The 20,294-nt window shown below is 43.5% G+C and overlaps 1 protein-coding gene across 1 annotated transcript in view; it reads left to right on the top strand.

Annotated features, from left to right (window-relative positions):
- LOC119648687 (kinesin-like protein KIF3A) overlaps positions 1 to 19,839 on the top strand; it is a 45,872-nt gene extending 26,033 nt beyond the window's left edge. Inside the window, exons 3-10 of the mRNA XM_038050485.1 lie at positions 12,358 to 12,563; positions 12,625 to 12,815; positions 12,871 to 13,208; positions 13,267 to 13,658; positions 13,721 to 13,901; positions 13,963 to 14,199; positions 14,299 to 14,421; positions 19,653 to 19,839. Coding sequence (XP_037906413.1) covers positions 12,358 to 12,563; positions 12,625 to 12,815; positions 12,871 to 13,208; positions 13,267 to 13,658; positions 13,721 to 13,901; positions 13,963 to 14,199; positions 14,299 to 14,421; positions 19,653 to 19,787 — 1,803 coding nt within the window. The 3' untranslated portion in view covers positions 19,788 to 19,839. The remainder of the gene's footprint in view (positions 1 to 12,357; positions 12,564 to 12,624; positions 12,816 to 12,870; positions 13,209 to 13,266; positions 13,659 to 13,720; positions 13,902 to 13,962; positions 14,200 to 14,298; positions 14,422 to 19,652) is intronic.
- The last annotated feature ends 455 nt before the right edge of the window (positions 19,840 to 20,294 follow it).

Genomic DNA, 20,294 nt, shown 5'->3' with positions numbered 1-20,294 from the left:
TCGATAGAAAAATCGAGAGCATAGCTATCGAACCTACATATCAATGAATAGAGGTTCACGTCTTAATCATTAAAACCACCTCCTTCTCGTTCGCTTACCCCGCGGGACTGCCATTTCGGTATTACATCGCGGAGCAGGATCAGTTATGAACTGCGGCTCCTAACGTTATTTGTAACTTTCCTCCCAAGCTCCTCCCTACTTAGCAATTTGTGCATCGCCTTCATTAATTTTTCCATCGTTCTCCAAGATGTTTCAGAGACTAGCATGTGGTTCACGATATTCTCGGGTGTCAACCGTGCCTCGGCGTCAATTTCCGCCTCCGTTCTGTGTGTGGCGAACCACGGGTAGTTAAAAACAAGTCGGGAGACCGGAAGCTGAACGCTTCAGGTACGAAAGGTTCTGTGTATTTCTTAGCGCGTAGCACATAATATATGCATATATTATATGAGAGTATTCACTTTCGCATGATATTGACATTCATAGTCTTGAGTTTTCAAAGAAGCAACAAATTTTACGTGTTTTAACTTTGTTAGTAATAGTGCGATTTCTACCAAACTTGGTAAGATCATGCTCTATATTTTAGCCTATATCACCGCAAAATTTCGTGATGCTACAATGAACTTAAGGAGGATTTTGCAGCCAATTACAAAAAAATTATAGTAATATATCATACTATTATTAACTTTATTTGAATAGATATCGGTATGGAAGATATTTTGGATCCTAGGCACCATCTAGTGGCAGCCTCATGATTTTTTTCAGATTTTTCGGTTGAGAAGTTTCTGAGAATGATAACTTTCAACCCCCCGCACTCTCCACCTTTCCAAAGAAAGTAAAAACTAAGACCGGCTTTGAAAAGTACTAACCGAGACATTTAATTTGATACCTCACATGACTATATTTGATGAAAAAAAAATCTACACCCCCCTTTTGCATGTATGGACCCCTTCTTAAATTCTACGTAAAAGGATGTAATTCACTGTATGCGTGAGTGTTCACAGTTCCCACCTTTTTACTAAATTTGGTGTCAATCACTATAACCGTATAGACAGACAGACAGTAAACCGATTTACTGTTTACACAAAACCTTAACAACATGCTACGCATCCTCCGGAATCATCACGCATGTCGGGCAATACGGAGAGTCGTCACGCCCGAAGCGATAAAAGTATGCACGGTACCCTCCGTGTCCGCTTAGGAATTGAATTAGGTGGTAACTAACCTCACCGTGCCTTCGTTTGATCCATTTAGAAACATCTGGAATAATCGTGTGTGTTCAGCGTCCTTTAGGTGAATCATCCCATCTTTTTTGCCATTCCAAAATAGATTCACTTCGTGCCAATTGCCGACGATGGGTATAGGACTCGCCGATTGCATATGATGGGTCATAAAGGCGTCGGCTTTCGTTTGCCAAGATGTCGATGGGGATCATGCCTGCTATCACACAAGCTGCTTCGTCTGATGTTGTACCGTAAGTGCACGACGTTCGCAATGCACTCAATCGGTATGGGGCTGCGATTTTCCAACTTCAAAGACGGTTCCCAGACTGAAGTTGCATAAAGCAAGATGGAGCTGACAACTCTCGAGATCAGGAGCCGACGGTTTTGTCTAGCACCACCTACATTTGGTAACATTCTTGCCACCAATATAGCCACTCCGGAAGCCTTGGTTGCTAAATTTCCAAGATAGGACTTGAATTTCAGTCTTTGGTCAACCATGACTGCCTTCATCCAGATCGAGCAGTCGGCAATCAGGGCGAGATCGTGAGCAGCACCTCAATGAAGGCAAGACAAAATTAATGGTGGCAACGTCAGCACCAAAAACCAACCAACCAACAACATCAAACCGTACTGATCAAACGGAAAGAATAAAGATAGGAGACTACAACTTTGAGACCGTTGATAATTTCTCCTCGGAGACCTGGGTTCTTATCAAAAAAAATTGCGAACTCTTGGCCGCGTTCGAGAGAAGAATCCTCCTAAGAATTTTTGGCCCCTTACATGAGGATGGACGATTCCGTAGCCTTTATAACGACGAAATCTATGAGCGATACCATGACCGTCCGGTTGTGGATAAAATCCGGCTCAATAGGTTACAGTGGGCGGGTCACTTAATCCGTATGGACGAGGATGATCCAGCCCGGAAAGTCTATAAGGGTAATATCTATTGGGGAAAAGAAGATGAGGCAGAACCTGCCTGAAATGGATTGCTAGCTTTTAGGGATATCGAATTGGTGGACTTCGACGCAAAACCGGGGTGTCTGGAGTTCCTTACTATGGAAGGCCTAGATCGGATACCGGTTGTTGCGCCGTTGATGATGATGATGATGGAGAATATGGGAGTTAGGACCTAAAATGTGTAACAGGTCTCGTCCTCGGAATTTGTCCATCCAGAAACCCTGCATCTATAATACATAAGATCTTCTTTTACTTCAGCCTTTGTTCCGTTCACAAACGGGTTTCGCCATTTGGCTCTATCAAATGCCTGATCTGGGTGCAATTTCGAGGCTTTTAAATCCCGATCCAGCGTTTCAAACCACCGTTGTTTCGGTCTGCCTTTTAGTCGTTTACCATCGACTTCGATGTTCAGACCAATATTGGCAAGTGAATTCTCGTTAGCGAGAATTACATGACTATACCATCGAAGAAGCCTTTTTCGCAGTTTTTCCATTATCGGTGCATCCCCATATCGATCACGGATATCCTCATTTCGGATGTTATCGAAACGTGTCACGCCACTACTTCACCGCAACATCTTCGTCTCTTATATATCGTTGATACGTCGATCACAAAGAACACCAGTTGTGGAACGCGATTTCATCCAGGTTGTGTTAAGGCGTGAAGCTGATAGTGTTGATCCGAGATATTTAAATCGTTCAGTTCTGGGTACGTCATTGTTACTGACACTGATTGTGCCTGTTTCATTAAGATCGGTCGTCAAAAATTTAGTTTTATTCAGATTCAATCTGAGACCGTGTTGATTGAGGCGATCATCCCTTTTTTGAACAAGTTGCTTGAGATTATGTGCATACATTATGTGCATAACGCAGTGTATAGGGCGCTGGACGTTGGATGTCCCGTGTGACGGTGTCGATAACAAGAACAAAGAGGAGTGGTGAGAGGGCGCTTCCTTCATGAACACCAACAGAGACACGAAACGGTTTTGATATACCCGCCAGACTTCGAATTTTGCTTTTCGGATCATGGTTGAACAATTGAATCCAGCGCAAGAGTTCTTCTGGCACTAAGTGTTGTCGTAAAGCATACCAAATGAGTTCGTGTGGCACACGGTCAAACGCTTTCTCTAGATCCAGAAATGCAATGAATAAATGAATGTAAAGAGGGCGATCCTTCTCACGGTGTTTCTCCATGAGTAACCGTGACAAATCCGGCTTGATTCAGAGTTATTCCACGATTTCTCGAATACGGTTGTCAAGAATGCGTTAAAAAATCTTCATGGAATGGGAAAGTAACCGGATTGGATGGTGATTTGAACATTCTCCTGGACTGCCTTCCTTTTTCCATATTGGAACAGTGGTACTTTCTTTCCCTTTTCCCCGATCTCTTTCGTTTTTTTGCCTCCTCGACTTCAGGTGCGCTGACAAATATCGGCAATGATTATGGAAGTGGAGGATGAGCAAATTCTTCAGTTGAAATCTGCTCGAAGTATTCTGGCCATTTATCTGTCGTGGCTCGACGATTGGTAAGCAAAGTACCGTTCTTATCATTCACGCGACAGAAGTGTTCGATATCCTGTGTGCGTTCGTTTCGGCTTTTAGCAAGTCGATGCAGATTTCTCTCGCCACCCCGAGTGTCTAGTTTATCGTAAAGATTTTTGTAATGGTCCGCTCAGGTGACAGCGACTGTTTTCTTTGCGTCCCGGATGACATTCTTATAAATTTGCCAATTGGCCAGCGTTTTATCGTCGAGGAACTTGTAGAGGCGTTTCTTTCCACGGACCTTCATCGTCATTCCAAAGCCAAGTACCCCGGTTGATGTACCGCTTACCTGACTTGTTGACCCCGAGGGTTGCAAAGGTTGCTTTGCGGATCGTGTTTCTCATTTTGTTCCACGATTCTTCCACATTCGTAATGGTTAGTAATCCCGCAAGTGAAATCATTTTTTCTTTCTTCTCACGAAATCGCCACCATTTAACGCGCGGTGGGTCAGTGCGTTCCTCACGCTGTTTTATCGATGGCTTAATTTGCACTCGACGGCCGATGTCGAGGTGCGATGGTTTCATAGGGAGCGGCTTTGCAATTAGTGACGGTGGTAAAATGTCGGCGTCTTATAAGAGTATAGTCGATCTTCGTTTTACTGTAGCAACGTAGCAAGATGAGACAATCGTTTGATGGACCATATATTCATAAGTACAATGGAAGTCAGCAAAATCGATTATACGCTCGCCACCCTCATTGCACGCTCCAAACTCCTGTCCCCCATGGCACCTGTTACCGTCTACCTTTTCATCCACATGACCATTAAGGTCGCGGGCAATGATGATATAGTCGTTAGGAGGCACGTGACAAGTCTCTTCACCGAGAAGTTGACAGAAGGCATCTTTCTCGGCATCAGGTCGACCTGTCTGTCTGTGGTGCGTACGCGGTAAAGAAGTGAATAGTGCGATCAGCTGATATAATGCTAAACCACATCAGCCGATCATCAAATCGTTCATCTTCTTTAATGGCATCATGGAAACTCTCTGAGATGGCAATGCCAACACCGTATTGAGTGTGTGGGCTACCAAAATAGAGAAATTTATTGCCATTTTTACCGCGTTCGCGTTCAATGTCGCAGCTTTTGGCACCAGACCATCGGATTTCTTGCAGAGCGCAGATGTCAATGCGCTCTTTCCAAAGGGCTCTTGCGAGTTCCTCGGTCTTTCCAGTTAGGGCGCCAAGGGTGCAGACACGTATTTGTTTTTTTGGACTAACTTGCTAACGTCCTGACGCCATCCATGCGTTAAGAACCCTTGCCCATTTTTCGACAGTACAGGGGCACGTCCTGCCGCGTCGACTGAGGTGGACGCCCTAGCATTTTTCCGATGCTTGTGATTCAATCCGATCATCTTGTTTCTAACGACATTGTATGCATTTTCTTGGTCGACCTGTCGCGGGACCTGTTACCAAGAGAGATCAGGTAGGATTTAGCATAGTAGAATAACTCCAACTATACTCTATTTATCTCTTTCCCTGATCTCAGCATTTTATTTTTGTTTTACTGAGGATAGTACAAAGTACATTGCCTCAAACCCTTCTCCTTTACCTGGGCTTGGGACCAGCAAGCTATGCTAATAGTATAGTTAATACTGATACGCTGTCCCATACATCAGATTTCCTCTAAGAAAGAGCATTGAGGTGTATGTGTAGGATATGGCTTCATCCGAGTAGCAAGTGATGTTTTTATTCCAGTCTGGAACACTAGCCAACGAGATAGTGATACGTGTATATATTGGCCCTTTATAAATTGCGTTCATAACTGATAGAACCACTGCATTTTTTGCGAACAGTTTTTATAACCACTATAAGAAGTGTTGATATTTGAACATTGAAGTAATTGTGTAGCTAGAGCGACAAGTCAGTCTGTTATAGACCCCACTCCATAAAAATGCTGCATCTTCTTGACAATACCACCGGACCAGACAATTTAAGTGAAAGTGAAAATAAAACTGATGCATGAATCATGTTTTACCTTAGTTCTTAGTTGGATAATTCACAGTTCCTTATTGTTGTTAATTTTATGCGAGCTGTGGGAGCCGATCTATCACCTGAACACGGACTCTGTTCTTACTCGGCTGCTAAACTGTCTAAGTATGATTTTGATGTCATACCTGTGGTTGGCTTCGAAAGTTCGTTCCAATTCCGCTCAGACTCTGCAGTCTCCTATGTAGGGGCGTGGATGTTAATCACCCTTCGCTTATATTTTCAAAGCCGATAACAGGAGGTTGCATTTTTTTCGCTGACTAGGAAACCTTCTCCGAATACATGGTCTACTGGATAGTTGCTATAATACATGGTATAGTGGCTCTTCTCCAGGAAATTGGTCTTTGTCTATTGCAATTCTTGCAACCTGGTGACATCAGGCCTATATTGGAACAGGGTATCAGCTGGCTGCTGATCAGTTTTCGATCTGAATCGGGAGCCCACATTTCATGAGAAAATTTGTAAATGCTTTGCCCTTTTCCTTTACTGGGTCCGTCGTTGTGTTGTCAGTATAGTCCCAGGCTCTCCTTTTGTGGTTTTCCCTGAAGGGTGGGGCACTTGTATGAAGCAGCCAGAGCCAGAAGCTAGCCGTGGCAATAGTTCTTCCTGTGAAACTTATGCGGGCCCAGAAGACGTCTTGTATAATTGTCCATGTTTCATGGGGGAGAGAACTGCTCTCGGTGCTAAGTAAGGCAATGGGGGTTGGAACGCTAATTCAAGAAATTCTAGAGTCAGAGGAAGTATGGAATGAAGTGAATAAGGCTATCTGCTGCATTTACAATGAACTCAATGAACTGAGGGAAGGTGAAAATTATCAAGCGCTGTAGCATCAAATTCGTTACTCATCTCATCAGTAACACAATGATATTTATGTCGACGATGATTGGCAAAACTTGGAATTTTTTAGTGGATAGGGTTATTTTAAGCAAAGGCTGGCTTTCATATTGTATTCAGATAACGGAAAAGAGCAATTTGAGATTGACAATGACAGGAAAAGACTACAACTATTTTCATTCTCAGGGAAGGCAAGGAGGATTAATTCTTCTGGCGATGCAATTGATGATTTACGAATGCATTATAATTCTCGTTTCGTGAGACTTTTTACATGTTCGAAAAGTTGTAATTCAAGTCATAAGTTTGTACGTGGTTGTTTGTGTGTCATTCAGAATATATCTTATGAATGTTCAGTCTATCGAAAGACCTCGAGTCTATCTTCAATGACAGTGGGTGAAATTAGAGGTTTTAGGAAAACACAACCCAATTGTTCTGTGGTGTATACTTTTCCATTTAGAGGACATTGCGTATCTCATTTCATTCCTAGGTACAATGCCTGTCGATAGTCCATTGGTATTCAATTCTCCTTAACCCACGTAATAAGTTACATTTGACTTTGGTTACAGCCGAAAACATTGAAATAAGCATTTAGCACCATTGTTATTTCGGACACTAATAACTCTTGTTTTCTGTAAAGGCTTTCAAAATACTTTGAATTGTCTGCGACAGAAACATTGCAAAAGCGAAACTCTGATGTAAGAACGTCCACAAGTCTTATTAATGGTCGAATGTTCCCTAACCCCATAATCAATGGTTAAGTACTAATTTGGGTGCATAGAAGTATTCCTCCCATAGAACTTTTTTCGGGTCAGTCCCCAATTGGATTTACAATTTGGTCGTAAATTACTGAATTACACGAAGCTGTTAATTAAATTGATCGCTTACTCGGTTCTTGTGATTATGACAAATTGGACAAGGAAGGCTTCTTGATTGCAGTTAATTGCTTTTGTATGGGACGTATCTTTTTGTAGAAAACTTAATTAGGTTTTAGAAAATTGCAAGAAAATGAAAAACGCAGATATTACAGTGAGCAAAATTGAAATCCGGACACCATCCTAAGAAATATATAAGTGTTCAGAAAGGGGGTAAAAAGGAGTTGTATGCATTTTTTTTGCAAACAAAACCTTATTAAAATCAGTTCAAAATTTGTCTGTCAAACGCACTTTTCTCCGAAACGACTATACCGATTGATACGAAATTTGGTGAGAAGGTGAAGATTGTTAACGCCCATGCATGCAGTGAGTGACATATTTCTATGTTGAGATTAAGGGGGGTCCTCATACATGTAAAAGGGGGGTGTAAAAGTTTTTTTTTCACCGAATATGGTCATGTTGGGCATCAAAAGGAAGGTCTTGATTAGTACTTTTCGATACCGGTCTTGGTTTTGAGATTCATTGGAAAGTCGGGAAGTGGGAGGGGTCGTAAATGACGATTTCTTTAACGGATTCATTCTCAGAAACTACTCAATCGAAAAATAAATTTCGCCTACCGAAATAGTTTCTTTTGTAATTCGCTCTCAATAAAGGTTTTATTTTATCCTTTTTCGTTAGTTTTCTTCGCATTGTATCTTTATGATTATCCGTGATTTTTCGTATGGCAAAGGTGTACTAAACTAACTTCCTTCGTAGGAGGATATCCCACAAAGAAGTACTCAGAATTGAGTACTGTATTTCACCTTGGCCAAGTTGATTGACAAACACAAACTTAACTGATGCTCTTACGTTCTATTCCTTCTCTCGCCCTCTTGCTGACGAATGTTGTACGCTTGGAATGTTTGGTGGTGATGGTTAGGCTCAAGTCCCGCATCGTTTGCTTAAGATGGGTGATGAGCTCGTTAACGACGCACTGGAGCTTGTCCAATATGGAGAATTCGCCTCGGTAGTGTTAATGTTGCCTCATACACTATCTCAGCTGATGATGCGCCGATGTCTTCCTGGTAACTACTATGCAATCCCAGCAAGACTGTCGACTCAAGCAGGGGTTCCTTTCTCGCACATAATGGCGGCTTTTAGCGACCGGTTCCACCGTTTCTGGAGGCATTTAAGGCACGGTGATAACTCCTGTTCCTTTCACAGCTCAACAAGGGCGCGAGTACGCTGAAAAAGGCTGACTCGAATTGAGTGTCTTGGCCCGTAGTAATCACTTGAGGTGATCTAAAACAAAAAATCCAGTGAACTTAAAAGACTTTATGATCAATTGAACCGATTAGGCTCGCAAAGAGACCGTTTCGGGCCACGTAGAGAACCTGTCTATTATCGCCAAACAGTGCTTGTATCCCTATCATTCGATTAGGGACCGCACTATATCAACGCGAACGTGTTTAAATCTTGCGTCCGGAATTTTAGTTGTGACGACTGATCTTCGACCGCTGGCGCAGGGCGTACGTATCCATTGATGAATATCTTGGCTCATTCTAGCTCACAAGAACTTTCTTGCGTGCGACAATCTGTGAAAAGTTTCGAAGACTTGTCTACGCAATGATTGTGCGACGAAGGGGCGGACGACTTCCGTAGAAACATCGAAGATGATATCCTGTGCTTCATTTATGTGAATTGGATACAGCTTCAGCGACGTTATGAACGTATGAAGTTATTGTGGCGTCGGAAATCCTCACAGGGATATCAAAAGTTCTTCTTGGGCGCTAGATAAAGCGCGCTCGCCAAGACGCTAAACGAAGAGTGACAATAATTTTTTTCCAGTAAAAACTCAAATTCTTGATGAGCCACGTTCAGCTTATGTTGTGAATATCATAAAATTCAATGAAACTAAGAGTGCACATACCTCCGGCTTCAATTTAATTGATATGAATGGAAGCTACAGAACTAATGCAAGTGACATTCATAATTAGCACTTACGACGCAAATAGTGCCTTTTGCAGTTCTCGAAACGAATTCATTCAAATTAATTACATTTTAAAAATAACAGCCGTGAACGAAAAGCGCCGCCCAATTGCAAATGGCGTAATCTTTCATAACAACGAACTTTGCTGACTTGGAACGAACTGTCCTGACCTGAAATCTTCATTGTACATTGAAACTGCGTGCGGATCAGACTTTGTCTCGTGTGCACTACGCACGCATCTTAATTATGTCTCCCGCTTAAGTTCTCCGGGGTCACGCTTTTGCCGTTTATTCCAGATTCTTCTTCCCCACTACAAACCTGGGTTCTCTGGTGTGCCACCGCATCTAGGGCAATTCGGTGAATCATCCAATCCAAAGTAGTCCAGATACTGCCTGTAGTAACTACCGTGTCCCGTGAGGAACTGGATAATATGGTAGTTGGTCTCTGCATGTTTTCACTCAAGCCACACTTAAATGTTGGGGATTAACTTCTGCGTCCACCGACCGTTCGTCGATTCATCCCATGTGCGTTGCCAGAGACCATTTGGTCATGCCGCATTTCTATATTATGGAGAACGGCGTTATGAAATTGCTTCACGCATTAGCTTAACTAGGATGAGTTGGCGTTCCACAACTGGTGTTCTTTGTGATTGACGCATCAACGAACGTTTCAAATCTAAATTTTTACCGCGGTATCGTCCGCCCTGTCGTCCTCTATAATTCTGAGGATGGACCGCGTATAAAGGACAATGAATGGCGTCTTGGGGTAATGGAGACGAAGATGTTGCATTGGATTAGTGGTATAACACGTTTCGGTCACATTCGAAATGAGGATATTCGTAATCGATATGGAGTCGCATCTATCGTGGGAGAATTGTCAGAGAGGTGTCTTCGATGGCATGGTCACGCAATTCGTGCTAACGATAATTCACTTGCCAAGATTGGTCTGAACATCGAAGTCGACGGTAACGGATCAAAAGGCCGGCCAAAACAACGGTGGCTTGATACGCTGTATGAGGAATTGAAAGCCTCGAGATTGCATCTAAATCATGTTTTTGGCAGAACAAAATGACGCAATCGATCACGACGAGTCGAACCCGCTTGTGAACGGGGCAAAGGCTAAAGAAAAACAGAAAAAAAAGAGGATGTATTCGCCTTCTGACTTCTTGCCTAGTACAGCACACTCATCAAAGCCATCAGCCGGCAAACTGCCTGCTTCCGTCTCTGAGAGTTTGCAGGCGCTTCTGTCAACACAGGTGACGAGTAAAGCAGGATGCATCGCATCACTCCGACTGGAAGCAACCTCTGGCAATATTTCGGCCCACTAATATGCGGCAGCATTTTTGCAAGTTCCGCAGTGGCACTGGCTACCTTCTGGCATGCATATCCTAGGTATTCGCTAAAGCTCAGTTTGGTTCACTTATCACCCCCAAGTATTTGATAGCTGAGTTTGAAATGACCGTATATCCATCGATGCTGTTCTTTTTCTCAAACTTCATTATAAAGACCCATTCCGTTTTTGCGTGTGCGAAGTCAGCCCAACTCTTTCTAGTCAGGACTTTAACGCTCTCACCTCTTCCGTCGCGTAGATCTCCATATTCTTTGCGTGCAAGAAGACTATGCACAGGAGATTCAATTCCCAGCACATTCTTAGAAATTTTATGGAGACGGATAAGTCTTGCATTCGTTCTTCCGCGCCGGGAGTTGCGTGAGGCAAATTCCAATACCACTTACCTACCTCGACAATCGTAGTCCCCTGAGACGAGAAAAGCACGCATCTCATTATATGGTGCTTAATGACGTGGCTTATGTTTTGTTTGCAAAATGACGGGTTTGTGACTCTTGGAAATTATTTCAATATGACGTGGACGTCGCCGCCGGTATATATCGACTGAAATCGTATTTTATTTTCCTTGGTGCTTTGAGTTGGATCAGTTTTCTAGATCTAACTGACGAGCATTGCGTAGGTCTATCGAAAGATTGTGATGTTAAATAAAATCGGCGCCTAGTTTTGGTCGCGAAACATTGGCGATCAAAAACCCCCACTCAAATGCTCGTTTCAGTCCCAAGTTGATCTTAAGCCGCTTCCTCCTCCTCCCAAATCTTGCAATTGGTGTACCGTTCGTCGAGAAAAGCTTGCTTTGTGATATTGCGCTGCGTTCCCGCCTAGTACGTGGGAAAATTGACAGACGCCAGTGGTATCAGCAATCGAGTTTGTTGGCCGTTTGCTGAAAAAACATGCATTGCGGAGAGTCTGTAGGATTTCCATGTTTTCCGGGTTCCTGACGATTGCGAGAAATTGCTGAGATGCTTTCGACTGTATGTACGATGCGGTTGGGCGCGGTGCCTGTGTTGTCAGCAAAATTGCCTCCGTATTTATCAGGAGGCGTTGAGCCACAGTGTTTTGAGGACAGTGTCAGACATCTTTTCCGTTACTACGGCTTGCTTCCGTCGTTGGGATTCGAGGCGGCTTTTGATCGCTGACATCGAGGCTGTAGAGTAAGTTCCTAATGGAGTCTTCTTCCGTACGTCCAAAACCCGTGACGATTCTCGTTTTTACGTTTCATGATCCGGTGGGCATTCCGATGGGTGACTTGGCCTAGCAGCGATACGTCGTGATTAGATCGTTTGTAACTCTGTGCGACCGGAACTTGACCCTTCGTTTCCCAGAATTTAATTGCCGCAACTGACGTTGCTTGATTACCGTGGCGCAACATTGCCTGCTATTTCTGTGTTTGACTCCTCCGCTCCCTGCAGACCAGACCAGGCTCTTGTAAAAAAAGCGAAATACGTACAACCCCTTTCGGGACACTTACGATTTCTTACGAAGGCGTCCGGATTTCAATTTTGCTCACTGTAGATGGTTGAAAGAGTTGATGGGACGGGGAGGTAGAAATGTACGCACTTTAGTTTCTAAATTGGAACGTATATTTTAAAGTAGTTCGGGTAGTCAATAATTTTCATTATTTTCTGTATTTTCAGATTGATTTATACGTGGACACAGCGAGGCCTATAGTAGACAAAGTCCTTGAAGGTTACAATGGCACCATTTTGGCATACGGCCAGACCGGAACCGGCAAGACTTATACAATGTCAGGAAACCCAGAATCTCCTCAGACCAAAGGAATTATTCCCAACAGTTTTGCACACATTTTTGGCCATATTGCTAAAGCAAAAGATAATCAAAAGTATTGTCCCTAATTAATTAATTAATTATGCGAGTAGTGACTCTTGGACTTAACTTTTCAGGTTCCTAGTTCGGGTAAGCTACATGGAAATTTATAATGAAGAAGTCAGAGATCTACTGGGAAAGGAACTTAATAAAAGTTTGGAAGTTAAAGAACGTGCAGACATTGGAGTGTTTGTGAAAGATTTAAGTGGATACGTCGTCCACAATGCAGATGATTTGGATAACATCATGAAACTTGGAAATAAAAATCGTGAGTACAGGATACAGTCGAGGTCGTTAAGAGTCTTTCTATATTGAGTTTGTAGGTATGGTCGGTGCGACCAAGATGAACTTGGAATCATCTCGATCACATGCTATATTTTCAATCACGGTTGAATCAAGCGAACTTGATGAAGCTGGTGCACAACATGTGAAAATGGGTAAATTGCAATTGGTCGATTTGGCTGGGTCTGAACGACAAAGCAAGACCCAAGCAACTGGGATTCGTTTGAAGGAGGCCACAAAGATTAATCTTTCCCTTTCTGTATTGGGGAATGTGATTAGTGCTCTAGTCGATGGTAAAAGCACGCATATTCCGTATAGAAATTCAAAGTTAACAAGGTTGCTGCAAGATTCACTTGGTGGCAATTCAAAGACTGTTATGGTAAGTTTCAATCTCGTGTTTGTGACAGAGTAAATCATGATGATGTGTCCTTCAATAGTGTGCAAGTATCAGCCCCTCAGATTCGAACTACGTCGAAACGATTTCCACATTGCGTTATGCCGGTCGTGCAAAGAACATTCAGAATAGAACTCATGTTAATGAGGAGCCGAAGGATGCACTTTTGCGTCATTTCCAAGAAGAAATTGCTGAATTGAAACGTCAGTTGGAAGAAGGCTCCTTCAACTTTACACCCGATGACATTGAGGAATGCGAGGAAGAACCGGAAGAAATTGAAATTGAAGATATTGAAGAAAATGGTGAAACTAATGAGATGAATCCAAAGAGAAAGAAGAACAAACGAAATGAAATAGACAAGGAGAAAACGGATGAAGAGAAAGAGTTGTTGGAAAAGCGTGCCTTGGAGAATCAGCAGGAATTAAACCGCACAAAGTATGAATTGGGGATTTTTTATATAATTCTCGTATTAATCGTGGAATAATTCTAAAATTTAGGACCGAACAAGAACAACTTCGCAACAAATTGATGTCCTTAGAGACCAAAATACTGGTAGGAGGCGAAAACTTACTTGAAAAGGCACAGGCTCAGGAAACACTTTTGGAGAATTCAATTCAAGAACTTGTACTGCGTGAAAAGGCGGAAGAAGAATTACGGAAATCACTGCAGAAGAAAGAGGTAGGACAATGAAAGTTCAACTGGTACTCACTAATAAATCCTGAAAACAATTTATTCACAGACTGAACGAATTGATGTCGAAGAACGGTATTCTAGTCTTCAAGAAGCATGCGTTGGAAAAACCAAGAAAATACAACGCGTCATGCAAATGTTGATGAGCGTTAAATCTGAATTGGCCGATCAACAGCAGGAACACCAACGGGAAAAGGAAGGCATTTATGAGAACATTCGCAGTCTCTCGCGCGAATTAGCGCTGTGTGAATTAGTGTTGAATTCGTACATACCTAAGGAGTATCAGGTACGTAAGCTACTGTGCAGCAATAGGTTCTGATTTTTTTCTAGATCTAAGGCTTATTTTTTCTACTGTTCTAATGGGGCTTAAAACTGACCATTGCAGATGATGATCGAACGTTATACTCACTGGAACGAGGATATCGGCGAATGGCAGTTGAAATGCGTTGCTTACACTGGAAACAACATGCGAAAACATATTTCTGAAAACAAAAGCAGTGCCAATGAGGTAAGAACGTTATTAATTTTGGAAATAAATTTCAAGAAATACGTGAGATGGTTAAATGCTGTCATTATTCTTCATGATATGAAAAGTTCACGTCAAAAGCTTCAGACAATTTTGGTACGTAGTAATAGTCCTATCCCGAACCGAGTCAGCATATAGCGCAAATCAACTGTACTTGTCTCTGCTCAACAGTGTCTCCAATTGGAGCAACAGGTCAAAATCCGTATGATTACTTCAAATTTTGCAACCCGCTGCAGTTCCGGCAAGCAATTGCATGCAGACGACGTTGAGGGTTCGTCTGTTTTCTCTAGCAAGGAAGTGCACGTCCTCGTCGGCGTTTGAGTCGGCAGACGTTGAGGATCGCCAATTAGTTTCTGGTTTCGTCAACCAGTCTGGTCCATGCAACCAAAGGCGATGGAAAGCGATGTCACCAGGGCTCAAGCCTCGCGTTGCGCAATCTGCGGCGTTGTCAACTGATCGCAAATGCATCCAAGTAGTCGTAGGAACTCGGGTGGAGATTTCACTTATACGGTTGGCAAGAAAGGTTTGCCATTTGGACGGATGGCCTTTGAGCCATTTCAGCACAACTCGGGAGTCTGATTACACGTGAGTCGCCTTCGGTGGTCGCTGTGCTGCATCGCGGGTATGCGAAACCAATCGAGCGAGAAGCGTCGATGCGCAAAGTTCCAATCGAGGTAAGGATTGAACCATTGTTGCAGCAACCTTCATTTTTGCTGTTAATAGCGTAGATGATAGAGAGCGGCAGCATAAGCTTGTTGCGGAGCTTCTGCGCATCCATGAAACTGCCAGTTGTCATCCTCAAACATTTCGAGCCATCTGAAGATGTGAATGGTGGAGATCTCCGCAAGGCCGCCTCGAAATTGCGTCCAACGATCTTGAAAAGGTTCCGGTAAAACGGGGTGCCAATCCAGGTTGTCCAGCCATAAGTCCTGCATAATAATTTGGCTATAGCAATCACGGTGGCAAGCCAGTCTAATGGATCAAATAGACGGGCAATCTCAGCTAAAATCGATCGCTTTGTTATCTCCATTTTATAATGCGCAGCTGAGATTTTAAACATAAAGGCATCGACTTTGGGGAGCCACTTGAGCTCAAGGGCAGACACGTTGACGTCAAACCTTGCAAAAGTTGTTGTTCATTCGCTGTCCATTTCCGAGTGTCATACCTGCGGATGTCAATAATGCCACTAGTTGCTCTCGTCAATGAAGTGTCTCTTCGATCGTGTCTGCTTCACCGTCGATCGTCCACGTAGAGTGTGTCCCGAAGAATAGCAGCCGCCTCAGGATACTCCGTAGACCCCTTAGTGGCTAGCTGTTTCATTACGCTAAGCGCCAAAAACGGAGCCTAAGCAACCCCGTATGTTACCGTGATGCACCTGGAGTTCCGAAGCTCGCGGCTGCTATCGTGTAGCTACAGGATGCGTTGCCAATCGTCGTCGTCATGGTGCACCCGTATTTGCCGAAACATCTTGATAACGTCAGTCGTAAACACGAATCGATTCCAATCCAATGCGGGAGAACTATTGAGATGTCAGCTTGCAATTTTGGTCCGGGTAGAAATACGTCATTTCGTATTTTCGCAAGATTCTTATAGTTCACAACCGCGTGGCGGGACATGTAAAAGTTTCGTCTATTGAACTGTTGAGAGGGGACCAACTCCATGTGGTGCAAGTCCATGTACTCTTGCATAAAGGTTTCATAAAGCCCTGCAAGCTGAGGATCTCATTGTAGTCGCCGCTCCGCTTGAGCCAGGCAATGAGCGGCTATGTCTCGCGAGTCGACGAAATTAGGTCTCTTAGCAAAGGGAAAACAGATAATGAATTTTCCGTTCTCATCGCGAGAATGTGTTTCAGCAAAATGTTTTACGTATCTCTCCTCGTCAGGAGTCAGTAACGATTTACGTGCAACCTCATCGATTTCCCAAAACTGCGTGAGCGCGTGCGAGAGTGAGGGTTCAGTACCAAGGTGGAATGCTCAAACGCCGAAAGGTGAGTCTTGTGTAGAAGGCAAGGATATCACACCCAAACACTGACTGCAGAGCAACAGGAGTCCCGGTAGGCCCTTTAATTAAACCGTTCAAGTTGATAGTTGAATATATGTTCGCGCCGAGGATGCAGTATACCTTCGAAGGGTCAGCGCAGTCAGGATCAGCAAGATCCAAATCTGCGAGATGCGACCAATTGTTGTATGAAATCTTTGCTTTCGACAAGAAACGCGTTAGTTCGGCGAGTACGAATGCAGAGAATCCCATGGCAAATTCCTGGTTTCTGCTTGGTCGTAGGATACCGTGCGCAAGGGAATTGTATTTTGACGATTCCGCAGCCCCAACTGCAATTACTGAAAGTGAGGTTCTTTGTCTGTCGAGCCCAAGATGCTGCATGGTACGCCGCGTAATCAAGCCCTCTCAGCACCCGGGTCAATTATAGCACGGCGCGGCAACGATTTTCCGGAAGAATTTGCGATAACCACGCGTGCTGTTGCTAATAGCACCGTATCCCCGACGGAAGTGCTATGCGAAGCGGCGCTGTTGCTCGAATCCCTAGAAGCCCTTGCATCATCCGTGACATTCGTTGCATTTTCACGTGAGTGAGAGTCTCGATTGCTTTTGCACTGTCGTCCAGGTGAAGCTTGGTGTGATGTGTGTTCGATGTGCATTTATCTAAGAAGTGGCCTTTCTTAAGACAACTCAAGCATAATTTAAGTTCTAACCGTTAAAGAGGAGTTTTAGCATTAAACTAATTGCAACGATGTTACCAATAATTGCTCTTACAAAGGACGCATAAAGGATTAATCCTTTAATCCGATGACATAACTCCAGCTTAAAAACTCCAGACTTAAAAACTCCAGCGGGGGGAGAAGTTGAGCGACTCGGCTGGTGCTGCCTGGCCAAAAACCAAAAAAAAAGCGGATCATTACGCATTACGCATTACAAAGGAAAACCCCGCTTACTATTTTTATGACACGGAGACAAAAACCCATGCGGCGGGAAAGAACGTCGAAGCTGTTCCGAGTGGGCCGAAGTTGTGAGTCACAATGTTTGCAAACACAAAAGCGCGGCTCAAAATTTCTCGTCTGTCAACAAGACGATATCCCCTTCTTGTAAGTTGGGTTGCGGATTCAGCCATTTATTACCACGTTGCATATGATGTAACACCTCCTTCTTCCAGCGAGCTCAGAAGGAGTCGGGCTGAGTATTCTCTATCGGTTGTTGACGGACGTACGTTGGGTCGCTGTATGGTTTGTGAGAAGACAGCAAAGATGATCCAACTAAGAAATGGGTCGGCGTTAGTTAGTTTTCGAATTGAGTGGGCAGAGGGCCCTCAAGTTAAAACTTGCTTCGATGTTTGCAGGCAGCGTCGACAGCTCTTTAAAGGTAAGAGTGAAATCTCTGATATTTCTGCGAAAGTGGTGCTTGAAGCTACGCGCCGGCGCCTCCCAGAGGCCACCAAAGCGTGGCGCGCGAGGTGGTATGAATCATTACTCGAAAAGCCAAGGCCGTGGACACGCTGCCCATGAAGGGCAACGACTGGCGAAAAGAGCTTGTAACTCCTTGTCGGAGCCTTTGAAGATAGTAGCATTATCGCAGTAGAGCTTCTCGCAGACTTTTCGGCGAGCGCAGAATCGGGAGTAATCTGCAAGAAGTGCATTTGCGGAAAGGTTGGATACAATTTCGATGTGCACTGTTCGAATTACAAAACTGATAAAAATGGCTAGGTAGCCTTTCGTGTTTCTAACTCCTCTGCCTCTGGAGAACAGCATGAGTACTGGTCCAGCGTAGTCCAACCTTGTGAAGGCGAAAACTCGTGATGGGATGGCGTGCTCGAAGGGTAACGGGTCCATTTGCTGCGCAGGTCTTCTGCCGCCGAATCTGGTGGCGACTGCGTTACCCAGAACGAGCGGTAGACATGCAATAGCGTGATTTGAACCCCGCCATGCAATTTCAGTTGGTGTGCGTCCTCAATGAGAGGTCTGATGGAAGTCCACCCGCGGAGAAACACGATGGGGTGTTTCTCGTTGAATGGAAGCGGTAAATAGTGTAGGCGTCCAACTGCTCAAATCAGTTCATGCTGACAAATGAAAGGGCCGAGTCTGGCCAATGGGCTACATGTATATATGGCGTTGAGGGTTCGTCTGTTCTCTCCTCTAAGGTAGCAAGGGAGTGTACGTCCTCGACGGCGTACGATTCGACAGACGTTAAGTATGGCCAATCGGTTTCTGGTTTCGTCCACCAATCTGGTCTATGTTACCAAAGACGACGGAAAGCGAGGTCAGCAAGGCTCAGGCCACGTGTTGCACAAACAAAAGAAGAACCTCGTCTATTATGGATAGTTTTTTATTAATTTTTTCTATTATGTACAACCAAAACCTATAGTTACATATGGATTTGTACAAGATGTAGTTCCGGGCTGATAAACACACGAGATTGGACGAAAGCGCAACAACTACCCTCGGCTCCAGGTCAACTGGAGTTGCTACGTCTTTCCTAATGTAGAGTCTCCGGCATTAAGCCAGTAGAACTATCCTAAAGAGGGTCAGAATCGGCTTGAAGCTAACTAATGACCAACACTTTTCCTATCCTGGATTCGACTTTTATTTTAATTTTTTGTTTGCTAGAATCAGCAAACATCCATAATTGCCACTCCTACAATAGAGTACAAAAAGTTCAGATATCAATCTTCTTTCTTCTTTTTCTTCAACATTTGCCCCGTTCACAAGTGGGGTCGGCACGTCGTGATCGATTTCGCTATTTGGTTCTATCAGAAGCCTGATTTTGATGCAATCGCGCGGCTTTCAAATCCCCATCCAGCGTATCAAGCCACCGTTGTTTCGGCTGGCTTTTTGGTTGCTTACTATCGACCTCGATATTCAATGATGAGTGAATTCTCGTTAGCGCGAATTATGTGAGCATACCATCGAAGGCGTGTCTCTCTCAATTGTTCCACAATCGGTGCAACTCCATATTGATCGCGGATATCCTCATTTTGAATGTGGTCGAAACATGTCACGACATCCAACGCAACATCTTCGTCTCCATTACCGCAAGACGCCGTTCATTGTTTTTTATAGTCGACCAACACTCAGAACCATAGAGGGCGGGATAGTACTACTGTTGCATGCTAGAAGTGTTTGAAGCTTTTGGTGTGGACTTTCCATATCATAACACCTATCAAAGGAGCGCAAATAAATAAATAACTCGTACTCCTTCTCTTGCAGAGTGATTTCATGGATTTGTCGCATGTTTACCTAAGCTACAACAAAGACAGTGTCCAGGAGCCGATTCGTGCGAAAAGTCAACGTCCACGAACTTCCGGCGTTCCGCGTCCCACAACTGCCCGGAAGTATATGTGAGAAGACGTCGAATAAATCGTCACAGAATTGTGGTATTATTGATATTAAATTTGTCCATGAAGTTTTTTTTCGTCAGTGCAATTTTAAGTATTTTACATGCAGTTTATTGCAAAGGTTTGGATGATTTTAAATGTGATCGCATCGAATAGATAAGGATAGGTGTGTGAGTAAGAAATGTGCGTTGTAAATTGATCAAGAGCTGGTCTCTGCAGGCTCTAAAGCATTTTTTCACATGGAATTTAGAATAAATTCATATGCAAACCTAGAAATTGTAGAAATTATGATATTTAGATGATTTTAAAGTGCAGTATTGAATGCAACAAGCTTAGAAAAATTATATATTCACCTAGTTTAGTTTGCTTATTTGTCAATGCTTACGAATAATATAAACACAATTATTGAGTAGAAACAAGTATCTTTAATTTGAATGCATTAGCTGCAGGAGAACTTTCTCTTGGGGCTTTACTTTTTCCAAAGGGAACAGAACAGAATTTTTGCTTGATTGTT

The sequence above is a fragment of the Hermetia illucens genome, chromosome 2, assembly GCF_905115235.1.
Source record: "Hermetia illucens chromosome 2, iHerIll2.2.curated.20191125, whole genome shotgun sequence".
Lineage (NCBI taxonomy): Eukaryota > Metazoa > Arthropoda > Insecta > Diptera > Stratiomyidae > Hermetia > Hermetia illucens.
This window is presented reverse-complemented; position numbering and strand designations above follow the sequence as displayed.